We start from the raw sequence: 15542 nt of genomic DNA on the forward strand, positions 1-15542 counted from the left end.
TTCTGGTATATAAAAATACATTTTCTTTACAATAATTTAATTTAAAAGTTGCAGATGCAGGTAAATGTTTTGTTTAATTTTCCTTTCTAAAGGCCAAACAAATATTGAAGTCAATTTGGAACTCAAATGAAAGAAAGACAATGACATCTGCATAAAAATGTTTATTTACATCTCATTTGGCATCAAAATTGATGTTTTCAACTTGTAATTTTTTCTCTATTTTTTGTTTGCAGTAAATGCACCATCAGTGTAAAAGTCAAGATTTTTTTCCAGTTCCCCCAGATTTACAATTATTATAGCATCCACCAAAACAGATTTTTCAGCAGATGAACAATAACTGACAGCTAGATCTTTAAGAAAGAGGGAAACAATCCAGCAAAGACCTGACACTGAAACCTGAGATACACATCTAGCTGGGCTCTGTTTGCTGAGTGTTTCGCTCTGTTTTCTTCCCTTCAGGTGACCTTACTGACCGGCCTGGAGGTGCCAAATAATCTCAAACAGTAGGAGCTGGTTTCTCCTCTCCAAGAGTGCCCTGGATACAAACCTCTGATGTCACATGCAGCCTCAGCTCTCTTCTGTCTGAAAATGTTCCTGAAATGTCAGATTGGGTTCAATCCATCTTTTTTGAGGTGCCAACGAAGGAACAAATCTGATTGGTTGTAAAGTCTTGTGGACATTATTGCACAGGCGATTGGAGTATTGATTTGTTTTCTAGCAATTCAACTCCAGGATGCAAACATTCATTCATTTTTGTCCTAACTACTACTATTCCATTTATTTTATAACATGATAATCGATCCTTAAATAGTAAGGCCAAACAGCTAGAAGACATTCTCACTGTGCAGAAAATATCTGGTAGAATAATAGCAGAGTTTACAGCAACAAGGTGCTTTAAGTGATCATAAAATGAGAGAAGAAACAATGAAGTTTTACTCCAAGCCTTTCTGCAGATAATCTGCCTACTTTGAATTTACGCAGCCCCTTACTTGCAGAAATAGCTCCTGTTCAATTCAGTTTTTTTAAATCACATATGCATTTGTGGTTAACTGAACAAGGAAAAACATGAGATTGGAGGATAAAAACAGGAATTGCAAAAGCTGTAAATGTGGTTCAAGTTTTTAGAAAACACATCTTAGATTTAAAGCAGAATCCAATAGCTGCCTAAATTCAGATAAAAGGACATTAAAGCTCTCAGTACAGAGAAATGCAACATTTGTTGCATCCCTGGCACCCAAATACAACATTTGGGTGCCAGGGATGCTTTTAAAAAAGCATCCCCCACAAAATGCCTCAGAGGACTTGATCGGAAACCTTCTCCAGATCCACAAAACACACGTTGACTGGAAAACAAAACTCTTTTTACCCTGTTGGCAAATTTGTGAGATAATTTGATATATGGATTATATGTATGCATACCTTGTGGCTCAGTTCCAAGATACAATTATAGGCTAATATAGTGAGTATAGCCCCTTTTTAATTCCAATTATACTTGCTTCAGAAGCTGTTTAATCTCTATAATGAGGCTGAAAAATCTCAAACATGTAGCTTCATCTTATTTAATTTAGCATAATTAAAATACTCAACCCGAAGATGTCTGTTTTCTTGTAAGAAAGCATATGCATCTCCATACAGTGTCACCCAAGTTCAATTTGACATGTGTTCCCAGAATTCTAGATTATCAGCTACAATGCTGAAATATCTCTTCTGTATTTTAGATAAAGTTTATGTAACCATCTGTTATTTTGTCATTACCAGTTGAAATAATTTGCATCTCGACAAACATAAAAAGGTGACCCATTATTCCCCTGTAGCGGCACATCCTGCAGCCTCTTCCAGACTCTGTACAACAAAATTAGCTATCAGAAAATTTAAGATGAAATGGACTTTAGTCAAACCTTTTTTTCATTCTATAGGACAAATAGGCATTATATTACAATCAAATGAGATTGGAAGAAGTGTGTATCATGATAATTTCATTCTGTGCTCATCTCTTAGTCTCTCTGAAGAAACTTAGATGCTCTCAAGCATCTTTAATGCATCACACTGAAAGTGATATCCAAGTCACATCAGGTTAAACCACATCTGCTGCTGCATTTTTTCATTAGGGACGAGATACGGCTACCTGGAGAGGACAGTAGCTTAAACCAGACCACTGTGACCTGATGGTTGTAGGATGTAACATACGTGAAATACACAACAGCCAAGAAGGCTTTATCACAGCAGAGAACAGATAGAGAGTTTATTACAAACTGAAGGTTTTTGATATCGAGTTTTATTACATCTACTTCATGTTTCTACTCCCTAACAGCATGAGTGTGAGAGGAATGAGAAAAGATTGACCTGTCATGTAAAAACTGGGTTTGTGTGTGAATGAAGATCGACAAACTGTAGATACTGATATGTGATTTGTGATATTAAGCATGGATTAACAACAAAAACGTTTGCAACTATCTGAAAATGTTATTTAAATAGTGTTCTGTTTTATTGCCTCTGCGATGAGTGATATTACTGTCAGCTGTAACAGGTCGCCCCCCACTGGCCAACGTCGGGAACGGCAGCATTGGAGGATGATTATCAGACATGCAGTGTTGGTCTGATCTGTTTTTCACACTTTGACTCACTGAATTGTAAAAATATGTTTAAATTCCTTTCAGTAATTTAAAGATCTTATAATGTTTAAACATTTAATCAGGGATATGAGGTATGTAAATTATTCTTTGAAGTTTTTGGTTATTTATTGATATTTAGAATACTGTTCATTTCTTTCAATGCCAGTTTCATTTTAAACAGTATGAATGAACACAAATGCACAACGGTGGGCAAATTGTTGGTGTTTTTACTGCATTCGATCAGGTAATGTTTTTATTAAAGTCATCTAGTAAGTTCTGTATTTTCTAAACATATTTATCTTTTAAACGGAAGAAAGTGAAAAATGACTAAACCTTGTATTTTGTGGAACATGTGGTGATATATTCATTTATTTTGTTACAACTGTTGTCTAAAATCCCAATTTAATATTTACATGGGGTATAATTACCAATTATTTCTGAAACACTTTCCACTACTTAGATATTTAGTGCCCAGCATTTTCCATCTCAAAGCAGCTACAACTACTATCACAGTACACATTGCATTAAACAAATCCGTGTCATACCTACACATTTGGTCCCTTCCTACTTCAATTATGTACCTGTAAGCAAACCAGTTTGTACCCATGGACCTATGCCATGTGTGGATACAGTTAACACTTAAAATCATTCATACCCCTGGCAGATTTATTCTTTTAATTTTACCAATGTTTCTTCTGACTGGAAGTAATATTAAAGTTTTGATAAGGTCCATCCAGAGTCCTGATTTAAATCTGATGGAGAATCTGTTTAGGGAGCTAAAAATTAGGGTAATGGCAAGGAGGCCTTCTAACCTCAATTACTTAAGAGTTTATCACCAATAGATAAATCATAAAAATTCAGGAATTATAACAAGGTTTTGATTTCTGTTATCCCAGTAAAGATCTTTCCTTTAATTATTGAGATGGGTATAAATAATTTTCTTCTCAGCCCTTTTTAAAACATTTTAAAGAAAATTTTAATTTATCTTTACACATTTTTAACCCTTTGAGACAAGTCTGTCTCATTTACTATAGAAAAAACAACAAAAAACTTTAGAAACTAATTTAAAATCTAAACCTGCCAGGGGTATAAATACTTTTGGGGAAATTCTCCAAAACCACATAAAACAATGTAATATATTTTTAAACCAAAATAGATATAAATGTTAAGCATTTTTTTCACTTACGCACCTTTGTCTGCAGATAGGTTCGTAGTGTTTAGCCCCAAGCTCCTAACATTAGCAACTAGCTGAAAAAAAAAAAAAAAAAATAAAAAAAACAATGATGGTATATTTTTTTACCAAAATGAATGCTTAAATATTCCACCTTTACTGTACTCTGTTCCACTTCATTAAGTGTATTATAATAATTTTTGTTTTAACCTCATTCCAATTTCACTCTAGCAAGCCAGAGTTGCTAACAGCTGCTAGGTCATTAGCACCAATCAGGCAATGTCGCAATTAGCTTCATTATACTGAGATAATGTTGACAAATTTTTTTTATTTTGAAAACTAAAACCACAATTTCAAAGTTTATATTATACCTTTACCTGACACGTAAGTTTCGTTTGACCAGAGACATGTCTAGCTGACAGCAGAAAAAAAGCTAGCTATAGCATTTTATGATTTGGTTGCTATTGACACAAAAAAACAGCTGCAGTAGTTTTGCAACTTACAAATAATAACAATTATATCCAAATAATAATAAAAACATTTTTTATTTACATTGTATTTGGCACTCGAGTATGTAGCCCATTTGACTTTCCCACTTTCACATTTAGCATATTTTCTAGCATGACAAAGACATCAGGGTGAGCATCTGCTGAAGGGGACATGTGTCTAGATAGCAAGCTTCCACCCAAGGGCTTTATTTTTATCACCTAGCTGCTCAGCTCTGACCCTGCTTTCACCTCCTTCACCAGATCAACAACCTGCCCTGTGGCTGACTTTACTGTAACCAAAAATAGATTTCAGCCCAATAGTTGTTGGCCTACAAATCAAACGTGAGAAGAGAAACTGTTGTTTATGCTCGGAAAGTCGGGATGTGCAGGCTGTGTTTATTGCTAAATGGTTCAGAGGAAATTTTACTTGGAACAAATGAACTGTGGAGCTCTATCTTACCATGTTCTAGTGGTTTCAGATGATATGTGGCTACATTTTCTCTTTATCCCAAAAATGTTGTGACACACGTCAATGAAAAAATTATTGAATTGATTGACATGCATACATTGCTGTGTAAATGTTTTGTAAGTGTGCTTGCATGCCATGTCCCTTTACCTGACACTTACCCATGAATGTGACTTATTTCTTAGATTTAACTTGCTGTTGCTGAGGAAAGCCCGTCTTCGCATTTACAAATTTAACTTAAAAACAGTAAATAGGAAAATATCTTACCGATTTAAAAATATGTAGATATATCAAATTACAGGTATGTTTAAATATCTTTACTTCTGTTGACCAAACCAAGTTGACCAAACTTGTGTTATCATGCTGCTCATAACATACAGTTGTTGACTGATGCTTGCCTGCAAAATATTAAACACCTATAGCTTTCAGGTTAAATATGTTGCACAGAAGCTTCATCTGTTCTCATGCTCTTCATTTTGGAAAACAAAAAACTCAAGAAGCTGCTTTGAGAAAACTTTAAGTAACTGTGACCTCACCCAGCTGCAAACAACCCAATCAGTTGTGTCTTTCATTATTATTCTGCTCAGCCCAATTACTTTCACATTGTCTCTCTAACATCGGGTTTCTGTAGAAACTCCAGTGTTTACAGCTAAAGCACAGCCTGTTGAGAATGGAAACATGTTTTGTAAATTTGAGCTTGAAAAACTGCATTGGCTCCTGCTTCCTCATGGTGTATATATATTTATCAAAAAAAAATAATGAGTGTACTTTTTTTTTACCTCAATTTTGTTCTCCAATTGTCCCCTGCTGACAATTTCCATGTTTTGTACAACTACATGGTTTGTAAATAATGAAAACACCAACTCATCTCCATACTTTTTAAAACCTAAACATTAAAAGTACAAGACACTGCAGAGTCTCCTTTTTTTGTGTACTTTATAAGCAAAGGAAATAAATAAACCAATGTCTGAAATTGATCAGGCCAAGTCCATTTTGGTGCGTATTTTCATGTCCATTTCGGTTTTCAAGATATCAGAACCTTGACTCATCCCAACGTTTGCTGCAGACCTGCGTCTCGTCAGAAAATCAGGATCGTTTCCTGCTGCACGCCGAGTCACTGCACAAACTCCTCCTCCGGCCTGCTGCTGGTTTTTGTCTTGCTTCCCTGAATAATAGAGATTTTAAACATGACCATTATCACCTTCAAGTTATTTTAATTTAATTTCACATGTACCTCTAAAACGTATATGTAAACTGAACTGAAGAAGACTTTTGGATGAGAGGTGAAACATCTTCCAGAAACAAGAGAAGTCATTCAGTTGTCTTCTACTTGAGCACTTAGTCATGTCCTGGATGACTGAGAATCTACACCAGTGCACAAAATGATGTTAGAATGAAATGCAAAACATCCTCACGCCATCTTCATACCTTGTCCCTTTACTTCTTGCCTTTGATTTTCTGGATTTCCTTGGAACTGAGGATCAGCATCCCGTTCTTGAAACGACCCACCTGACCCGATGGCGCCACGCCAGAACTAAAGGCTGGTTGTTTTTTTTGGTTTCTGAGGGAAATGCACAAGCCATTCAAGTTGACAACTGAGATTCAACTAAATATTCTGCATCGATCCAATTAAAACAAAGGCTGAGGCATCTGTTCTACATTTGAAACTGCTGTGAAAAGTATTTGAAGATTCACTTACCTTTGATTACTCTTCTTCTTTTTCTTCTTGTCCTACAAAATATATATGTTACAATAACACAAAATGCTTATTGTGAAATAATATAACTTTAGTAATAATAGAGCATGCCAGCCTTACTTGCTGAAACTCCTCTTTTACTTTCTGCTTCTTCTCTTTGATTTGCTCCTGCAGTCCCTTGTAGTTGACATAGTCCTTTTTTGGAGGCTTCATTAACAACATTAAAAAGTAAATAAAAGGTATAAATTATGTTGGCTGGTAAAACATGTCATTGGAACAAATAAACTGTTCTGTGAAAATGTATTTGCCTCCTTACAGATTTTCTTTGCTTTTTTGTCTAACCAAAATGTTTCAGCTAATCAAACACATTTAATATCAGACAAATAAAACTTCACCAAACCCGTTGCAGTACTTCAGCTAGTTGTCCTGCTGCTTATTATATCTGGACGCTCTCTTTCAGGATTTTCTGCTAGAGAGACAAGCTCATGGTTCCATCAATTACAGCAAATCTTCCAGGTCCTGAAGCAGAGCAGGAACCCCAGACCATCACCCTACCACTACGTTTGACTGTTAGTATCATGTTCTTTTTCCTGAAATGCTGTCTTAGTTTTCAGTACAACGTAACTGGATGAAAACCTTCTATATGTTCAGGTTGTCTCATTAGTCCACAGAATATTTTCCCAAAGGTCTTGTGGTTCATTGGTGTATTTTGGCAAATGTGATTGGCCTTTGTGTACTTTTTCTTCAGCAGTGCATGATATAAGGGAACTCAACCTTGGATGCCATTTTTTCCCAGTGTCTTTCTTATTGTTAAATCACAAACACTGACCTTAACTGAGACAGGCATGATTTCCAATGGTTTAGATGTTATTCAGGGTTTTTTGAGACCTCCTGGATGAGTTGTCCATAGGTTCTTGGAGTGATTTTGGTAGGCCGGCCACTCCTAGGAAGGTTCTCCACTGTTCCATGTTTTGTCCATCTGTGGATAGTGGCTCTCAGTGTGGTTCTTTAGAGTCTCAAAGCTTTAGAAATGTAACCCTTTGGGGCTCGATGTTTTGCGTTTTGAGATCTTTTAGCCTACTTCATGCTGACAGGTTCCATTTAAATATCCCTGGATGTGTCGAGGGAAATTGAACTCAGCCATCCGAAACATTTGGTTGATCACAATTAATTCATGATTTAGCTTTTCACACAGGGTCAGGTTGGTTTGAGTAGCGTTTTTAAACCTTGTGAAAAGGAAATAATATTTAAAAACTGCTTTTTGATTTGTTTGGTGATCTGAAACATTTAAGTGTGACAAAAAAGCTAAAACAAGAAATAAAGGGCCAATGTTTTCTCAGCACTCTAAATGTCTTGTCTTACTCTGGCTCCCAGCATTATTGCTCTGTCCTGCTCAAAAACCCGCTGCTGCTCCTTCTTGTAGCCCGTGATTCCAAACCGATGGACCTCCAGACGAGCCTGTGGCCAACATGTCCAGTTACAACACACAGACAATATATCGCAGAGGTTAAATGGGTAATCACGTAATGCAACAATCCACAAATCACAACATAAATTCAAAGGAGCGACATCCCAGTAAAATCAAAGTAAATAATGCTGTCACCTTTTCCAAACTGAGCTGTTCTTGCTGGATGATTTGCTTCTGCTCTGCTTTCTGAGGGTCGTGATGTGACGAGCGTGACACCCGAAGGCGGTAAAGACAAGAGGAGAAGAAAAGTGATGGAAATAAGTGGTGACAAGAGAAACAGAAAAAAAGAGGTTGCCTGGAGTTCATTCAGTAACATTGGTGGGGGATTAAAATTACTACATTTTTTTATTATAAGAAATACATTTAGGATCTGACGTTTGTTGCATTAAAAGGTTATCGTCTTAGGGTTAGGTTAAACTTTGAACCACATAATTTAAGCTGAAAAGACATAACTCTTGCTTTCATGTGTTTATCTCCTATGGAATCATGTAAACATTTAATTCTTTAAATCATCAGTCAGTGGGTAAAACCCCCTTTGAAACAGGTTATTTAAGCTTTGATCTGGATTTTTATAATTACATATATTTTCTGTTTAGCAAAGTAGAATAAATGGCAAAGATCCAGGCAAACCTTTGTTAAAATATGGGGTACAGTTTTAGCAAGTTTTCCCCTTTTTAATCTTGAGAAGTTATGGTTTAGATGAGATTTTTATCAATTATAAACAGGAAGACTGACCTGTCCAGATATAACAGGGATCTTGGTAGAGACTGGAGTTTGTTTGGTTTTCTTTCTGGGGTCCTGAAATGTGACCACCTCCACTTTGTCTTCCAGCTGGATGCTTGAACCTGTTAAATTACAGTAAATGATCATCAGAAAAATAATCTGCAGATGCTAATTAGGAATGGGAAAATAATTACAGGGGTTCTGCAAATTTTAGATCAATTTAAGACTTAATTTTTAGCCCTTTTAAAAGGCCTCTGTGGTGTAAATATTAGACATAGGCAAATTACACATAGCTTTTAAAAGTAAATTAACTTAAAGCCTTACTTACTAACATACTTTTTAACTTAAGCAAGTTAAATATGACTTTTATCACTTTAGTTTGTGTTTTTCAGCTTTGCCAGGTGACTCCAGTACAGGTTTTGGCGATCAACTGAAATCCCCGTCATCCACTTCAGGTCAAATCTTGGTTAATATTCACTTTTTTCTTGATATGGGAACTGGTAGTAAATACCCAGCAAGAAAATTTACAGTTTAATTCTTCAAAGAAACTTCAATAAACCAGTTTAAAAAGTATTTCTGGGATTTTGTGGGGAAGGCTTCAATCCCAGATGTTCCTTTCAACAGGGATGTTTGCTACCCTTCACTATGGGCTTTGTAGTTCAAGTGACAATAAAAAATGCCTAAATTCATCTGCTGGACTACAAAACATGTAATGAATGAATGCTGCCAGTGCATTTCTGGGGGGAAAAAAGCAATCAAAAACCAAAAACAATCTTCGATAGAGCAAGCAATAAATAAACATTCAACTTTAAGACCCAACTAAAGCTCATTCAGCAGTCAGTTCATACAGAAAAACCTGGAGACATTTAAGATTAACAAATGTAAGACTTCAAGACCTTGTATTTAGGAACTAATTGTAAAGTTTCACCTTTTATTTCAGTGTTTGGTTGCTGCTCTGCACCTCTGTAAACCTCAGCTTCTCTGCAGGTTTCCTTCGCTGTATGAAGTTCCACTTCTTCCTCTTGTTCTTCGCATCTTTTTCGTTTTTTCTTTTTCTGGGTTTTGAGATTCTTTTTTTTTTCTGATCCTGCAACAAAAATAAAAACTACAAACTTGAAACAGATCTAACTAAATCATTGGAACATCTTGATGAGGTAAATTGACTAACTTGATTTTTGATTAAAGTTAGAAACACACGATGAAGATGCTGATACCAAACCACTGCATGCCAGATAATACCTTACTTTATTGAACACATTAAAACTTAAATACAACAGGACTGTCACACATTGGGCATCTGGGTCCATAAACTACAGCACTGCTCCATACTGATGGAAGCTCTACATAAACATGTGATCTTTAATTCGGTCATAAGGCATTACTGTGTGCTTTAAATCAGCTCACATAATGAAGAAAAACAGCTTTTGGTGTTCATATTTTAGTCAAGAATTGTACTGCAACTAGCCCTAACCCTAATTTTCCTCACTCTTCACCTTTCTTCACCATCATCATAATGACCACATCACTATGAGACATAGAAAGTCCATCCAACTGTCTCAATTTATTATTGCCAAGATGAGGCCCCTGAAATGTTATAGCCACCCAAATATTGCATTTTTTGCTGCAATACTGCAAACACTAAATCTGCAATGTTCACTGCAGAAAGCTTGACGGGTTCAGGCTTAGACATCATTATAGAAGCTATATAATCTGGAGGGAAGGGGGCTCCAACTAAAGCCGCTGGTGCTCTGCATCAAAGATGTGTCAGAATGCCATCTGGGCACATTTATCTGAGGGGAGATCCCAGGACAGACAAGGAACTTGGTGGAGAGACTACATATTCCTACTGGCCTGGGAATGCTTTGAGACCCTCCAGAATAAGCCAAGAGTGCTACTGGTAGGAGAAAGGTTTGGATTCACTTCCTGAGTCTCGTACCACCACAGCCTGATCTAAGAGAAAGAGAAGATAGATGGACACAGGGACCGATGGGGAAAAAAGAGGGGTGGATAAATGTATGGTAAATGGGTGGGTGTGGTGATGGATAGATGGAAGGCCTGTAACCTCTACAAACTGATCTCAAATAAGCAGAAGAGGGAGGATGGAAGAAAGGATTTTACATTTTGGGCTTGTTACCTGATCTCAGATAAAAGGGAAGAAGGGAAGGAAGGGTTACCTCCTGGGAGGGAGGGAGGGATGGATGGATGGATGGATGGATGGAGGACATGACAGAAAAACTGTCCATTCATTTAGGTATCCGTCATAATGTTTGTGTGTAATGTTAAGGGTCTAAGCAGCACATGCAAATATTCTGATATACCGGTATAAATAATGCGCAGACTATGTAGCCTTTTATAATAAGAAAGCAACATGAATAAACTCAACAACAAAATTTGAAAAATTTGCTCAAGTCTCGAATACGCCCTATGTACTCATGTATGTGTTAACATGATTATGGTAACTATAACAACATGATTGTACTTTAATAACCAGTTTTTATTAAATGGGATATGTGAAGGATTTTCTTTCTCTTATCCCTGATTAAATTGAGCTTTTTTAGTAAAGAAAACTATGAGTTACTAGTCGGTTTCAATTAGTTTGACATTAGGATTTGTTAAAGTACAAAATGAGATAAAAATGAAACATTTTTGTTCTTTCCGTTAGTTTTCTTGCATAACGCAGAAACAGCAGAGCTTTAAGCGGCTAACAGAGCTAGCATTCGCTCATAAAGCTTACCAAAATCATAAAGTGAATCCAGAACCCGCTCCAGGAACAAACAGTCCTCATCTTTCCCCCCGTCCATATCTGAGATAATTCTGGGAAGGTGAACTTACGAAACTTATAGGAAAACAAAAAATGTATTTGCTAGCTTGTTTTTTTCTGAATGACAACACACGTGACAACACACAACGCGGAACACACCACCGTAATGATCCTTCTTCTTCTTCTTCTGTGTTATTTTTTTGGCAGTTGGCAAATAACGTTATGATGTGCATTACCGCCACCGACTGGTATGGAGTGTGGTTCTTCATGGTTTTAAATCTTATTTACTGTTACAACAATCAAATTCTATTTATTAATTTAGTGCTTTTAAAAAATCTAATTATAATTTGAATATGCTTGCTACCTAAACTTCTTTGCAAAGTATCTCTCAAAATACAATTTTCTTTAATACCTACAAATTCTCTCCTTAAAATTGTTCTTTCTTGTTCATATTTCTGACACTTCAATATTACATGTTCTATTGTTTCCTCCTCTCCACAATAATCACATTTTCCTGTATTATGTTTCTTTATCTTGAACAATGTAGAATTAAGTCCTGTATGTCCTAGTCTTAATCTTGTAATTAATCTTTCCTCTTTTCTACTCCTTCTTCCTGTTCTTACTTCTCCTACTATCTTGTTGATTCTGTAAAACCATCTTCCTTTCTTTTCTTCATCCCACCTTTTTTGCCACTCTTTCCTGATTCTCTGTTTAATTATATTTCTTGCCTCTGACCTACTAATATTTATTATAAAGCTAATGTTGTTTTGTGTTGCCTTCTTTGCCATCCTGTCCGCCTTCTCATTCCCTCTAACTCCTACATGTGCTGGTACCCATAAAAACACTATTATTAATCCCATTCTTTGTATTCTGAATAAAGTATGTTTTATTTCCAACAAAATGTCTGGTCTACCCTCTGAATGATTATGTTTTAAACTTAATAATGCTGAACTTGAGTCTGAACAAATGATTGTTTTTAATGGTTTTATATCCTCCACCCACTGCACTGCTAACAATATGGCTAATAATTCTCCTGAATATACTGATAATCCATCTGTAATTCTTTTTCCTACTTTTATTTTAAATTCTGGTATTATAAATGCTACTCCTATTTTTTCATCTGTTTTTGATGCGTCTGTGTAAATCTGGACATAATGATAGTAATTGTTTATATATTCTTGTATTATACTTGAATCTAAACTACATTTTGGATCCTTTTTCTTTTCCATCAACGCCATATCCACCACTGCTTCTGGTAACAGCCACGGTGGCACTACTGGCAAAGGCAACATTGAACTTGTTTCTTTTTCATATATTTGAAATTCTTCTGCTATGTTATTAATAATCCAACCAAAACTCTTAACTTGTTTTTTTTCTTTTTCCCAGCATGGTTTTAAAATATCACGTGTGAGATGATCCGGATTATTGCTTTGTAAGTTTATCCAGTAATTTATTACTAACTGTTTCCTTCTTAGATCTAATGGCATCTCTCCCATCTCTACCTGGAGTGCTGCTATTGGACTGGTTCTGATTGCTCCTGTACAAATTCTTAAAGCTTGATGTTGTATATTGTCTAATTTTATAAGATGAGTGTTTGCTGCTGATCCATAAATTATACTTCCATAATCAATATTTGATCTAATTAATCCTGTATAAATTATTTTTAATGATGTTCGATCTGTTCCCCAATCAATACCAGCCATACATCTCATAATGTTTAATATTTGTTTGCATTTATCTATGATTCTTTCTATATGTACTTTCCATATAATTTTTTCATCAAACCATATACCTAAAAATGTTATATTTTTTACTTGTTCTAAAACTTGATTGTATAATTTTAGTTTTATATTTTCTCTTTTCCTTTTCTGTGTAAACACCATTACTTTTGTTTTTTCCACTGAGAATTTAAATCCCCATTGATTTGCCCATTGTTCTATTCTAATAATCTCATCCTGTATTTTCTTTTCAATAAGTTTGATATTACGACCCCTTTTCCATATAGCTCCATCATCTGCAAATAGTGAACAACCGACTTCCTTACCAATATTTTTAAATACATCATTTATCATTATAGAAAACAATAACGGACTTATAATACTTCCTTGAGGAGTACCATTATCTATTATATATTTACCTGACAATTCTTGACCAATTCTTACTTGTATTGTTCTATTTGATGAAAAATCTTTAATCCAGTTAAACATTTTTCCAGTAATACCCATTTTATTTAATTTAATTAATAATCCTTCAACCCACATCATGTCATAACCTTTTTCTATGTTGAAAAATACAGCTACTACATTTTCTTTGTTTATTTGTGCTCTCCTAATTTCATATTCTAAACATAATGCAGAGTCATTTGTGCTTTTCCCTTTTCAAAAACCATTTTGATTTCTAGATATATATCCATTAATATTTAAATAATATGTTAATCTATTATTAATCATTTTTTCCATTATTTTACAAATATTTGATGTTAATGCGATTGGTCTATAATTTTCTGGTTTTGTGTTATCTTTTCCTGGTTTAGCTATTGGAATAATTATTGCTTCCTTCCAGCTCTGTGGCAGCTCTCCCTCCTCCCAGACTTTATTGTATAATTCTAATATTTTGTCTTTTGCTTTGTCATTGAGATGTTCTATCATCGTATAGTACATTTGATCTTTTCCAGATGATGTATTTTTTGTTTTCCTGGTTACAAAGTTCAATTATCCTTGTGTAAATGGTTCATTTATTAATTTATTTGTATCTACATTATTTTGCATTAATTCTTTATATTTCATCTTTGTGATTTCCCAACCTTTCTTTCCTTCTTCACTAATATTATTTGAAGTATGAATTTTACTAAATGTTTTAGCTAATATTTCTGCTTTTTCTTTATCTTCCGTTATAGTTGTATTATCTATTTTTAATATAGGATATCCATATTCTTTTCTAATACCCTTCATTCTTTTAATCATTTTCCAAATTTGATCAATTTTTGTTTCTCTCCCTACGGTATTACAAAAGTTTCTCCAATAATCTCTTTTTGCATTCTTAATGATCTTTCTTACCTTTGCCTGCTTTCTTTTGTACTCAATTAGGTTCTGATAAATTGGGTTACTTTTTAACATTTTAAATGCTTTATTTCTTAATTTTATTACTTCACTACAATCTTTTGTCCACCATGGCACAATTTTTTTATCGTTCTTTCTTCCTCCTTTTTTTATTGATTTTTCTGCAGCCTGTAAGATTTTTTTTACAGATATTTATATTTAAACTATTTATATCAATTGACTCATCTATTTCTTCCAATTTCTTTTGACTTAAATATTTAAATTTTTCCCAATCAGCCTTATTAAAGTTCCATCTTTTATATAATCCTGTATTCCTGTTATTTATTAATATTCCTGTTATGATTTTAATGGGGTAATGATCACTGCCTACTGTTGTATCTTTGTCAATGTCCCACTCACAGTTATTGGCTAAACAATTTGATATAAATGTTAAATCAATCACAGACTCTGTACCTGTTTTTACATTAATTCTTGTTCCTCTTCCATCATTTATACATACCAAATTTTTTATTTCCATTATTTCTTCAATAACTTGTCCATTTTTATCATTACATTTTCCCCATAATGTGCTGTTAGCATTAAAATCTCCACACCAGATTACTTTTCCTTCTAAGTATCCCATTAATTCATCCATCAACTCAAATAATAATATTTTACATGGATTATAAAAATTTATTATCTTACATTTTTCTTTTTTATTGTAAATTTCAACTACTATGTATTCTAAATTTTTACCTTTTCCTAATATCTGATATTGTATCCCTTCTTTTATAAATATTCCACATCCTCCTCCACTTCCTTCTTGTCTATCTCTTCTGATACTATTATACCCTTTAAACACAAAATCTAAGTTTGGCTTTAACCACGTCTCCTGTATACATATAATTTCTGGTTTTTCATTAATTCCATCTATATACCATTTAAATTCCTGTCCATTAGCGATTAAGCTTCTTTCATTCCACTGTAATATTATCATATATTTCTATCAGCTGGGGTTCCTCCTTGCCTCCCATCTGTTTCCAACTTTTTATTAATGTTTTCCCAAGATCCTTCTTTAAACCCTAAGAACTTTTCTGCTCCTCTGACTATCATTTTAAT

The 15542-nt window shown here is 34.5% G+C and overlaps 2 protein-coding genes across 3 annotated transcripts in view; one reads left to right on the top strand and one right to left on the bottom strand.

The window, feature by feature from the left end:
- Positions 1–5649, top strand: part of LOC124882032 (E3 ubiquitin-protein ligase TRIM9) — a 70067-nt gene extending 64418 nt beyond the window's left edge. For both annotated transcript variants that reach the window (XM_047388134.1, XM_047388135.1), the window contains one exon: positions 460–5649. In XM_047388134.1, coding sequence (XP_047244090.1) covers positions 460–507 — 48 coding nt within the window. In that variant the 3' untranslated portion in view covers positions 508–5649. The remainder of the gene's footprint in view (positions 1–459) is intronic.
- Positions 4310–11565, bottom strand: c15h1orf131 (chromosome 15 C1orf131 homolog). The gene is made up of 9 exons (XM_047388137.1): positions 11359–11565; positions 9553–9711; positions 8637–8746; positions 8037–8087; positions 7796–7891; positions 6554–6640; positions 6437–6468; positions 6166–6298; positions 4310–5902 (listed from the first exon to the last, which is right to left on the bottom strand). The coding sequence occupies exons 1-8, from the start codon at positions 11423–11425 to the stop codon at positions 6175–6177; spliced, it is 726 nt and encodes a 241-aa protein (XP_047244093.1). The 5' UTR covers positions 11426–11565; the 3' UTR covers positions 4310–5902; positions 6166–6174.
- Between the last annotated feature and the right edge of the window lie 3977 nt (positions 11566–15542).

Source organism: Girardinichthys multiradiatus, chromosome 15, assembly GCF_021462225.1.
Source record: "Girardinichthys multiradiatus isolate DD_20200921_A chromosome 15, DD_fGirMul_XY1, whole genome shotgun sequence".
In the NCBI taxonomy this organism is placed as follows: Eukaryota; Metazoa; Chordata; class Actinopteri; order Cyprinodontiformes; family Goodeidae; genus Girardinichthys; species Girardinichthys multiradiatus.

What these genes read in the sequence shown, in the direction of transcription:
- c15h1orf131 (XM_047388137.1), bottom strand. Translation starts at nt 11,425, where the DNA reads ATGGACGGGGGGAAAGATGAGGACTGTTTGTTCCTGGAGCGGGTTCTG. An exon ending in ACCAAACACTGAAATAAAAG is followed by an intron (nt 8,747 to 9,552) that starts GTGAAACTTTAC and finishes GTAATTTAACAG; the next exon opens with GTTCAAGCATCCAGCTGGAA. An exon ending in AACAGCTCAGTTTGGAAAAG is followed by an intron (nt 7,892 to 8,036) that starts GTGACAGCATTA and finishes TGTTGGCCACAG; the next exon opens with GCTCGTCTGGAGGTCCATCG.